The 12,186-nt window shown below is 37.2% G+C and overlaps 1 protein-coding gene across 11 annotated transcripts in view; it reads left to right on the top strand.

The window, feature by feature from the left end:
* Nucleotides 1–12,186, top strand: part of PIKFYVE (phosphoinositide kinase, FYVE-type zinc finger containing) — a 92,925-nt gene that overhangs the window by 17,382 nt on the left and 63,357 nt on the right. For all 11 annotated transcript variants that reach the window (XR_002733263.1, XM_023219920.1, XM_023219954.1 and 8 more), the window contains 2 exons: nt 3,123–3,330; nt 6,106–6,195. Coding sequence is in view for 10 of the 11 variants with exons in the window: in XM_023219920.1 (XP_023075688.1) it covers nt 3,123–3,330; nt 6,106–6,195 (298 nt within the window). In the remaining variant the exon portion in view is untranslated. The remainder of the gene's footprint in view (nt 1–3,122; nt 3,331–6,105; nt 6,196–12,186) is intronic.

The following is a 12,186-nucleotide window of genomic DNA, read 5'->3' on the forward strand; positions in this document are numbered from 1 at the left end:
CTTAAGGACTTCAGCTGATTAGATGAGACCTACTCACATTCTAGAGGACAGTCTGCTTTACTTAAAGTCAGCTGATTGTAAATATTAATCACATCCAAAAAAAATAACCTTCACAGCATCTCAGCTTGACCAAACAACTAATCTAGCCACGTTGACACATAAGGTTAATCACAAATGGCATAATATAGTGGTCCCCAACCTTTTTGGCACCAGGGACCGCTTTTGTGGAAGACAGTCTTTCCATGGACTGGTGTGGGGGATGGGCGATGGTTTTGAGATGAAACTGTTCCACCTTAGATAATCAGGCATTAGATTCTCGTAGGAACGTTTCATCCTAGATCCCTCACATGCGCAGTTCACCGTAGGGTTCACGCTTCTGTAGGAATCTAATGCCACCGCTCATGTGACAGGAGGTGGGGCTCCGGAGGTAATGCTTGTTTGTGTATGGCTTGTGTGCTGCTTGCTCACCACTCACCTCCTGCTGTGTGGCTTGCTTCCTAACAGGCTATGGATGGGGAGCAGTACATGGCTCTGGGGTTGGGGACCTCTGCAATAATATATGCTAGGCACAATTATACATTGTGCCACTGAATAAATGTTAATAGCTAGAAAAATGTCTAGTACATGGAAAGGGATTAATGAACAGTAAACTATTGTTATTGATGGTAGTAGCAATAGTATCTGCATCTGTCATGCAGCTTTTTGATTATATGTGTGTTGCCTCCAGTGGACTATGAGTTTTTTAATGGCAGGACTGTATCTCATCAGTCTTTGTATTCCCATCACACCATATAGGCATGCGCTTAATAGGCTCTTACTGATGAAAGTTCTTCATGAAATGAAAACTTTTCTGATTAGGCTTGGCTCTGTTTATTGATTTGATAATTTTAGTTCTAATAGCTGACTGGTTAGGGGAGATTTCCTTTATAGTGTAAGAAACAAATGAAGTCTTTGTTGTAGTAAATTGAAAGTCTTTCTACAGGGAGTAATTTTCACTTCTTTTTTTTTTTTTTTTTTTTTTTTTTTTGGAGACCAAGTCTCGCTCTGCTGCTCAAGCTGCAGTGCAGTGGCACGATCACAGCTTACTGCAGCGTCAGCCTCCTGGGCTCAAGCAATCCTCGCACCTCTCAGCCTCCCAAGTAGCTTGGACTACAGGGTGCATGCCACCGTGCCCTGGCTAGTTTTTGTATTTTTTATTGATGTGGGGTCTCACCATGTTGCCTAGGCTGATCTCAAATTCCTGTGCTCAAGCAGTCTGCCTGCCTTGGCCTCCTGAAGTAGTGGGATTATGGGTGTGTGCCACCATGCCTGGCCTACGTGCATAATTTAATAAAACTGAGTACTATGTAATAGTAGTCTTAAAATGAAAAAGTAAAAGGCCATTTTGGTAGTGATTATGGTGAAAACACGATACAGTTAACTTTTAGAAGTCTTTTATTTTGTATCACTTCAGTTTTCTATTATTAGTGGGAAAATTTTAGGTAGAATTATTAAACAACATGTTATTTAGTAAGGTTTAATTATTTTACCTCCTTTTTTAGTACCTAAAATGTTATAGAATCACTCAAAACAATGTTATAGAAAAATAGGGTAGAAATGAAAACTTATATTTGGACAGGTCTGCACCCTCAAAAAATATGTATTTAGAAATATTAACCTTGTTTGTCCTCTCAAGGATATTTCATTTCTATTCTTTTTTTTTTTTTTCAGACGGAGTTTCGCTTTTGTTGTGCAGGCTGGAGTGCAGTGGCACAGTCTCGGCTCACTGCAACCTCTGCCTCTCAGGTTTAAGCGATTCTCCCACTGCAGCCTCCCGAGTAGCTGGGATTACAGGCGCCCGCCACCATGCCTAGCTCATTTCTGTAGTTTTAGTAGAGACAGGGTTTCACCATGTTGGCCAGGCTGGTCTTGGACTACTCACCTCAGGTGATTTATCCGTCTCAGCCTCCCAAAGTGCTGGGATTATAGGAGTGAGCCACTGCACTTGGCCCTAACTTTTTTTATAAGAATTCTTTTATAATTTTTACTCTCATATATTATACAGCATGTAAACCCATTTTCTATTAGTTTGCTTTTGGAATTCTGTGGAGGGTACTCTTCAGGGCTTCACAATAAAGACCTTAATAATATTTTCCTCCTTAATTAATTTGCCTGTGGAAAATATGTTGTTTCCATTTGTGTTGGTTTATTTATTCTATTAAAAAATGTTATTCCTTGAAACTCATGTCATTGTTAGATTTCTTTTTCAAAATTTTATTTTATGTATGTTTATATTTTTATAGAACAGGGTCTCGGTATGGTGGCCAGGTTGTTCTTGAACTCCTGCCCTCAAGCAGTCCTCCCGCCTTGGCCCCCACAAAGTGCTGGGATTACAGGTGTGAGCCACTGTGGCTGGCCTAGATCCCTTATTTCACTTTTACAACCTGGGAAAAAAATACTCTTTTAAGCAAAATTTTCTAGTATCTTTGGGATATACATTTTATTTTATTTCATTTTTTTATTTATTTTGAGATGGAGTTTCATTCTTGTTGCCCAGGCTGGAGTATAATAGCACAGTCTTGGCTCACTGCAACCTCCACCTCCTGGGTTCAAGTGATTCTCCTGCCTTAGCCTCCTGAGTAGCTGGGATTACAGGTATGCATTACCAAGCCCGGCTAATTTTTGTATTTTTAGTAGAGACGGAGTTTCACCATGTTGGCCAGGCTAGTCTTGAACTCCTGACCTCAGGTGATCCGCCTGCTTCAGCCTCCCAAAGTGTTGGGATTATAGGCCTGAGCCACCACGTCCGGCCTGGTATATTACATTTTAGACTCATTATAAATGTTTGCGGTAGTTTGGACACCTGGATGGATTTATCATAATGATGGCTCTTTTTTTTTTTCTTTTAACTTTTTATTTTTTGTGCCAGAATTCAAAATGGCCCTTAAATACATGTAATAGAGCTAACACAATTATTTCACTTTTTAAAATATCTTTTTTTGAGAGTCTGTACTTGAAGACATTTCCTTGTTATTAGATGAACTGTTGACCCAAGGAGTTAAAAAAGTTACATTAAGCAATATGTTACTGCTATCTTTTCCTTCATTTTCCTTGTTTTTTTTTTTTTTTTTTCTTTCTCCTAGGAGACCTCCGAGCTTGCACATATTGTAGAAAAATAGCCTTAAGTTATGCTCATTCCACAGACAGTAATTCTATTGGGGAAGACTTGAATGCTCTTTCAGATTCTGCTTGCTCTGTGTCTGTACTTGATCCAAGTGAACCCCGAACACCTGTTGGGAGTAGGAAAGCCAGCCGTAACATATTTTTAGAGGATGATTTGGCCTGGCAAAGGTATTGTCCCTTAAATATAATTTTATTTAAAATTGAGAAATACCGATAGTTGTCTGACCTGTGAGTGCTTTCAGTTAACACTTATCTTTGAATTATTTCCTGTCACTTCACTGTGTTCTCCTTTTTCTTTGGCTTGCTTCCATAATGTTTGCAGATGTTTATGGATAGTGATGATATTGGCTAATTAGAATGTAAGCTCCATGAGAGGAGACTTTATACCTTTCTTGTCACTGTTCTACCCCAGGCACCAAGAACAGTGCATGGCATGTATATAATCTTGAGATTATTAATTTCTAATGTAGCCTTCTGTGGGAAGAAGAATGCCCATACAGTATGTATTCATATTTCCAAATGAAATTAGATTTTTTTTCCTTCTGAAGGAATATGTCATGTTTTTCTGTAAGTATACTGCACTGCTACGTCATGTTTTTTCCTAAGTATACTGCATTGCTTGGTAGTAGAGGGTGCTAACTCTTGGAAGTTCCCTGGAATTGTTTGAATTAGAATCTTAGTTTCATCAGTTTCTGATTTTTAAAAATTATTAGTTATTATTTTTGAGACGGCCTTGCTCTGTCACCCAGGCTAGAGTGTAGTGGTGTGATCATAGCTCAGTGCAGCCTTGAATCCCTTCTACCTCAGCCTCCCAAGTAGCTGGGACAACTGCCTCAGCCTCCTGAGTAGCTGGGACAATAGGTGCACACCACTGTGCTTGGCTAATTTTTTTTTTTTTTTTGTTAGAGACGGTGTCTTGCCATGTTGACCAGGCTGATCTTGAACTCCTGGTTTCAAGCGATCCTCTCACCTTAGCTTCCTAAACTGCTGAGGTTACAGGCATGAGCCACTACACCTGGCCTCTGATTATTTTCTTTAGCTGAATTATTTTGTTAAGCATAATACCAAATCTGGTCATTTCAAAGAGCTTATAGTTTTAACTAATATCTCTCTGATAAGTTAATTTCTCAGTTATCCCTTAAGGAATTGAGAAATTAATATGTAATGAATTTAAATAGAAGTAAAAAATGAATTAATTACAGTTACGTTCAATATGTATGAATCTCAGGGACATAAAGTGGAGTAGAAAAGAAAATCATCTAATCATGTAACCAGTAAAATTTAATTTATATAAAATTTAAAAATACGCGCAACTAGTACACTGTCTAGGGACTGAAATGTGGTAAAACTTAAAGAAAAGAAAGACAACGATAGATATGAAAGTTATAACAGTGGTTTCACTGAGGGAAGGGAAGGGATTAGGACTGGGTAGGGGAATTTCACAGTCAGCAGTAGTGTACTTTTTCTTTTTCTTTTCTTTCTTTCTTTCTTTTTTTTTTGAGATGGAGTTTTTTTTTGCTCTTGTTGCCCAGGCTGGAGTCCAATGGCACAATCTTGGCTCACTGCAACCTCCTTTTCCCGCGTTAAAGCGATTCTCCTGCCTCGCCTCCCAAGTAGCTGGGATTACAGGCGCCCGCCACCATGCCCGGCTAATTTTTCTATTTTTAGTAGAGACGGGGTTTCACCATGTTGGCCAGGCTGGTCTTGAACTCCTGACCTCAGGTGATCCACCTGCCTCAGCCTCCCAAAGTGCTGGGATTACAGGTGTGAGCCACTGCGCCTGGCCGAAGTTTCTTTTTCTTACATTAGTTTTTATTTGTTTATTTATTTTGAGATGGAGTCTCGCTGTGTCACCCAGGCTGGAGTGCAGTGGTGTGATCTTGGCTCACTGCAACCTCCACCTCCCAGGTTCAAGTGATTCTTGTGTCTCAGCCTTCCAAATAGCTGGGATTACAGGTGTGTGCCACCATGCCCAGCTAAGTTTTGTATTTTCAGTAGAGATAGGGTTCGCCATGTTGGCCAGGCTGGCCTCGAATTCATAGGCTGCAGTGATTTGCCCGCCTCCCAGAGTACTGGTGTTATAGGCGTGAGCCACCATGCCCAGCCTTTTCTTACATTGCTTGATGAATACTTTGGTGTTTATGGCATTGTGATTTTTTATACCTTACATATATCTTATAAATTTTAAACATTGATTCTATGTTTAATTAAACAATACAAAGTATAGAGATTTTTTAGTTTTTGTTTACTTTAGTTAGTAATGCTTTTTAGTTGTAACTGGCCCTGTCGTAATTGGCAGATGTGATTTAACAAAACAAATCAGGTAAGAAAGCTTCTTGAGAGATGTACAATGGATGTCAAAGGTAGAATGATAGTTAAATTTTAGGTTCTGTGCTAATTCCTTAATGTTCATTCTCTTTTAGTCAGCGTATCTCTGTGGCAGGCACTATTTTCTCCTTTCGATAGATGTGGATGCTGAGGTTTAGTGAGATTAAGTAATGAACCCAAGATCACGCAGCTAGTAAGAGGTAGAGCCTGCACTTGGACCTAGGTTTCTCTGTCTCTATGTTGCTATTCTAGTGGGTTGTGGGGACTGAGAATAAAAAAAATATTTGAACTCAGATTTCCCTCCAAAATCACTTTCATCTTGTATTTATAATGTTAAAAGTTTCGAAAGCATCCATCCAAGTAATTTTATTTACATTCCATATACTTAAAAACTTTTAAAAATTGTCCTTTTGGCATTTTATATTCTTAAAAGCCATGCATTGCAAAAGCTATTACTCATACCGTCTACACCCTAATTAAAGGAAGAACAAAAATGATCCATAATGTCAGTATTGCAGGGAAAAAGATTTAATCTGCTTTTAATGTTAAAGTGCCTCATTGAAATTCCCTTTTACTGTCCTGAATTATTTCAGTATTTTCCTATTTTCTTTATAGTTTGATTCATCCAGATTCCTCAAATACTCCTCTTTCAACAAGACTTGTATCTGTGCAAGAGGATGCTGGGAAATCTCCTGCTCGAAATAGGTAAACTGATGAATGAAAACACTGTGCTGTGATGTTTATTTCTTTTCATGTTAATAAGAACAAATGGATAAAAAGGGTGGGATTGATTGTCGTATACTTTCTTAGCTCTAAAAGCTGAATTAAACTATCATTTTCTTTTTGCTATTCAGCTCTTGTTTCTATTCTCTCAGTGACTCCTCTTTCCAATATTCTCCACTGGCTTCCGGGTTTGGAACCTATACCATCCTTTCTCTTCTAGTTAAATAAGACGTGAAGGATGTGAGGGAATGAGCCATGTGGACATTTTGTGGAGGAGTGTCCCAAGAAAACAGGAATAACAAATTCCTGAGAGGAAATACACCTGGCAAGGAATAACAAGGAATCCTATGGTAATGGAATAGAGTAGTCTTAGAGTTAATTTTAAGGACTTTGTCATTTACTCTGAGTGAGATGGGAAGCTGTTGGAGAGTTTTACATTTTTTGTTGTTAATTTTTAATTGCTTTGAAAAAATGTCAAACATGCAGAGAAGTTGTGAGAATAGAAAAATGTGTCTTCATATATTCTTCATTAAGATTTGCTAATTTATATTTTGTCCCTTTGCTTTCTCATTTTTCTTTCTTTAATTTTTATCTTATTATTGTTATTGTTATTATTATTTTTTGAGACAGAGTCTTGCTCTGTTGCCCAGGCTGGAGTGCAGTGGTGCGATCTCAGCTCACTGCAAGCTCCGCCTCCTGGGTTCATGCTGCTCTCCTGCTTCAGCCTCCCCAGTTGCTGGGACTACAGGTGCCTGCCACCATGCCCACCTAATTCTTTTTTATTTTTAGTAGAGATGGAGTTTTACTATGTTAGCGAGGATAGTCTTGATCTCCTGACCTCGTAATCTGCACGCCTTGGCCTCCCAAAGTGTTGGGATTACAGGCGTGAGCCACTGCGCCCAGTCTATTATTTTTTAATAAAATATAGAGATGGATTTTCACTTTGTTGTCACCAGGATGGTCTTGAACTTCTGACCTCAAGCAATCTTCCCACCTCGGACTCCCAAAGTGCTGGGATTACAGGTGTGAGCCACTGCATCTGGCCATCATTTTTTATATTGTATATGCATATGTGCATATTTTCTGAACCATTTGAGAGTAAGTTACAGACATCATTATCCTTTTTTTTTTGTTAAGTTTTTTTTTTATAGTAGTTTTAAGATTCATAGAAAAAAATGAGCAGAAAGTACAGAGAGTTCCCCTGTAGCCCCTGTCCCCACACATGCGCAGTCTTCATGACTATCAGTGTCCTGCACCAGAGTGGCATATTGTAATCAGTAAACGTACTTTGACACATGATTATCATTTAAAAGTTCATAGTTAACATTAGAATTCACTCTTGGTGTTGAATATTCTATGGATTTGGACAAATGTATAATGACATACGTCTGTCATTGTTGTATCCTACAGAATAGTTCCTCTGCCTGAAAAGTCTACTTACTGGGCTTCTCCTATTTATCCTTTACTCTCCCTAACCCATGACAATCATTAATCTTTTTTATAGTCTCCATAGGTTTACTTTTCCCAGAATGCCATATAGTTGGAATTTCACAGTGTGTAGACTTTTCAGATAGGCTTCTTTTACCTAGTAATATGCATTTAAGTTTTCTCTATGTCTTTGCATAGCTTGATAGCTCATTTCTTTTAGTGATGAATAATATCCCATTGTCTGGATACACTATAGTTTATGTATCTACTCACCTACTGAAGGACATCTTGATTGCTTCTAAGTTTTATCAATTATGAGCAAGGCTGTTATAACATCTGAGTATAGGTTTTTTTGTGGGTGTAATTTTCAATTCATATGGATAAATACCAAGGAGCATGATTGCTGAGTCCTATGGTAAGATTATGTTTCATTTTGTAAGACATTGCTAGACTTTTTTCCAAAGTGGCTTTACCATTTTGCATTCCTACCGGCAATGAATTAGAGTTCCTGCTGTTTCACATCCTCATCACATTTGGTGTTGTCAGTTTTGGATTTTGGCAATTTCAGTGGGTGTGTAGTATTATCTCATGTGATTGACTTTTGTGTATTAATCTTGTATGCTGCCACCTTGCTATAATCACTTATTAATTTCAGGAGTTTGTTCTTTTGGATTTTCTATATAAACAGTCTTGTCGTCTGTAAACAAAGTTTTGTTTCTTCCTTCCCAGTGTACCTTTTATTTCCTTTTCCTGTCTTATTTTGTTAGCTAAGACTTCTAAGTCAATGTTGGAAAGGAGTAGTGAGAGGGGACATCCTTTCCTTGTTCATGATCTTAGTGGGAAAACTTTTGAGTTTCTCACCATTAAGTATGATGTTAGCTGTGTGTTGTTTTTTGTAGATATTTTTTATCATGTTGGGGAAGTTTCCTCTATTCCTGGTTTACTGAGTTTTTATAATGAAGGAGTGTTGGATTTTGTCAAATGCTTTTTCCGTATCAATGATACGATCATGTAGTTATTCTTCTGTAACTTGTTGATGTGATGGGTTATATTAATTGATTTTTGAATGTTGAACCAACCTTGCATACCTGGGATAAATTCCATTTGGTTGTGGTGTATATAGTTTTTTATACATTATTGGATTGGATTTGTTACTGTTTTGTTGAGGATAATAGTTTGTGGTTTCCTTTTCTTGTCATGTCTTTGGTTTTGGTATTAGGGAAATCCTGGCCTCATAGACTGAGTTAGAAAGTATTCCCTCTGATTCTATCTTCAGGAAAATTTTGTGGAGAATTGACATAATTTATTTCTTAAATGTTTGGTGGAATTCACCAGTGAATGCATCTGGGCCTGGTGCTTTCTGTTTTGGAAAGTTACCAGTTATTGATTCAATTTCTTTAAGAGAAATAGGTCTATTTCAATTTTCATTTCTGATATTAGTACTTTGTGTTTTCTCCCTTTTTTTTCTTAGCCTAGCTGGATATTTACTGATTTTATTGATCGTTTCAAAGAACCAGCTTTGGCTTTGTTGATTTTCTCTATTGGCTTCTTCTCTAATCTTTATTATTATTTTTCCTGTGCTTACTTTGCATTTAATATGCTTTTTAACCCCTTTGTTCCCTAAGGTGGAAGCTTAGATGATTGATTTTAGATCTTCTTTTTTTTCTTTTTTTTTTTGAGACGGAGTCTCGCTCTGTTGCCCAGGCTGGAGTGCAGTGGCCGGATCTCAGCTCACTGCAAGCTCCGCCTCCCGGGTTCACGCCATTCTCCTGCCTCAGCCTCCCGAGTAGCTGGGACTACAGGCGCCTGCCACCTCGCCCGGCTAGTTTTTTGTATTTTTTAGTAGAGACGGGGTTTCATCTTGTTAGCCAGGATGGTCTCGATCTCCTGACCTTGTGATCCGCCCGTCTCGGCCTCCCAAAGTGCTGGGATTACAGGCTTGAGCCACCGCGCCCGGCCCTAGATCTTCTTTTTAAATGTATGTACTTTGTGCTATGAATTTCCCGCTAAGCACTGCTTTCATTGCATTCCACAAATTTAGATAAGTTGTATTTTCATTTTCATTTTGTTACAAATATTTAAAAATTTTTCTTGATATTCTTCTTTGACTCATGTATTTTTTTTACAAGTATGTTGTTTCATCTCCAAGGATTTTGGGATTTTGTAGCTGTCCTTCTGTTAATGATTTCTAGTTTGATTTCATTTTGGTTGTTGAAGGCAGATATTGTATGATTTCTACTCTTTTAAATTTGTTATGGTGTGTTTTATGGCCCAGAATGTGGTCTGTTTTGGTGAATGTTCCATGTAACTTGAGAGGAATGTGTATTCTGTTGTTGAATTAAGCAGTCTATAAGATGTTCTTTATATCCACCTGATTAATGGTGTTGTTGAGTTCAGCTATGTTGTTACTGATTTTCTCTTTGCTGTATGTGTCCATCTCTGATAGGGGTGTTAAAGTCTCCAGCTATAATAATGAATTCATCTATTTCTCCTGTAGGTCTATCAGTTTTTGCCTCATACATTTTGGTACTCTGTTAGGAGCGAGCATGCATATTAAGGATTGTTCTGTCTTTTGGAGTATTGATTTATCATTATGTAATTTCCCTTTTTATCTTTGATTGCTCTGAAGTCTGTTCTCTCTGAAAATTAATATAGTTACTCCTGCCCTTTTTTTTTAAATTAGCATTAATGTGGTATATCTTTCTCCATCTGTTACTTTTTTTCATGTATTCTGTTTTGATTTTATTCAAAATTTTAGAAATTAATTTTTAAAATTGACACATAATAATTGTACATATTTGTGGGGTAAATAGTGACATTTTGACCGTTTACTTATTTTTTATTCTGTATGTATCTTTGTATTTAAATTAGGTTTATTGTAGACAATGTATTTTTGGATCTTATTTTTTGATCCATTCTAACCATCTCTGTCTTTTAGTTGGTGTATTTAGACTATTGACATTTAAGGTGATTACTGATATAGTTAGAGTAATATCTGCCGTATTTGTTACTGTTTTCTACTTGTTACTCTTGTTCGTTCTTCCTGTTTTTGTCTTCTGTACCTTTTCCACCTTTATGTATTTAATTATTTTATGTTATTCCATTTTCTCTCCTTTTTAAAAGATAGCAGTTATATTATTTTTACTTTTTTTAGTGATTGCCCTAGAGTTTGCAATGTAACTTACAACTAATCCACATTTACTTTGAAATAATACTATACAACTTCACAGGTAATGCAAATACCTTATAACAAAATACTCCCAATTTTCCCCTCCCATCTGTTGTATCATTGGCATTCATTTCACTTACATATAAGCATGCATATATACATAATTGAATACATTGTTGCTATTATTTTGAAGAAATAGTTATCTGTTATGTCAACTAACAGTAAGAAAAAGAAAAGTTTTTACTTTAACTTATTCCTTCTTTGATGCTTTTCTTTGTGTATTAATAGATCTAAGTTTCTCACCTATATCATATTCCTTCTCTCTGCCTTTTCAGCATTTTTTGCAAGGCAGGTCTACTGGCAAAAATTTCCCTCAGTTTTCGTTTGTCTAAGAAAGGCTTTACTTCTCCTTCACTTGTGAAGGGTATCATCAGTTGCAGAATTCTAGGTTGGCAGCTTTTTTCTCTCAACATCTTAAATATTTCACTTCATTCTTTTTGCTTGCATGGCTTCTGAGGAGAAGTCAGATGTATTTGTTATCTTTGATCCTCTATGGGTAAGATTTCTTTTTTTTCTTTAAATAGAGGTGGGGTCTTGCTGTGTTGCACAGGCTGGTCTCAAACTCCTGGCCTCAAGCAATCTTCTTGCTTTGGCTTCCCAAAGTGCAGGGATTACAGGTGTGAGCCACCACACTTGGTCTTTAAGGTGGTTTTTTCAAGATCTTTTTTCCTTATTTTTGACTTTCTGCCATTTGAATACTCTTAGTTTTGCGTAAGTGTAGTTTTTTGCAATTTATCCACACTGGTGTTCTCTGAGCTTCCTGGACCTGTGGCTTGGCATCTGACATTAATTTGGGGGAAATTCTCAGTGATTATGGCTTCAAATACTGCTTGTGTTCCTTTCTCTCTTTCTTCTTTTTTTTTTTGGTATTCCTATTACATTTATATTATACCTTTTGTAGCTGTCCCACAGTTCTTGGATCTTTTTTCTATTTGCTTTTCAGTTTTGGCAGTTTCCCTTGAGATAGCCTCAAGTTCAGAGATTCTTTCCTTACCGCTGTCTAGTCTGCTAAGAGCGCATCAAAGGCACTCTTTATTGTTATGGTGTTTTTGATCTCTTACATTTCTTTTTTGTTTCTTTCTCAGAATATCCATCTCTCTGCTTACATTATCTATCTGTTCTTGCCTGTTGTCTACTTTTCCCATTAACACCCTTAACATATGAATTATAGTTTAGAAACAATTCCTAGACTGATAATTCCCACATTCATGTTGAACCTGTTTTGGATGCTTGTTCAGTGTCTTTGAACTGTGTTTTTTGGCTTTCATTATGCCTTGTGATTTTTTGTTGAAAGGTGGACATATGTACTGGGTAAA

Source organism: Piliocolobus tephrosceles, chromosome 11, assembly GCF_002776525.5.
Source record: "Piliocolobus tephrosceles isolate RC106 chromosome 11, ASM277652v3, whole genome shotgun sequence".
NCBI classification, from domain to species: Eukaryota; Metazoa; Chordata; class Mammalia; order Primates; family Cercopithecidae; genus Piliocolobus; species Piliocolobus tephrosceles.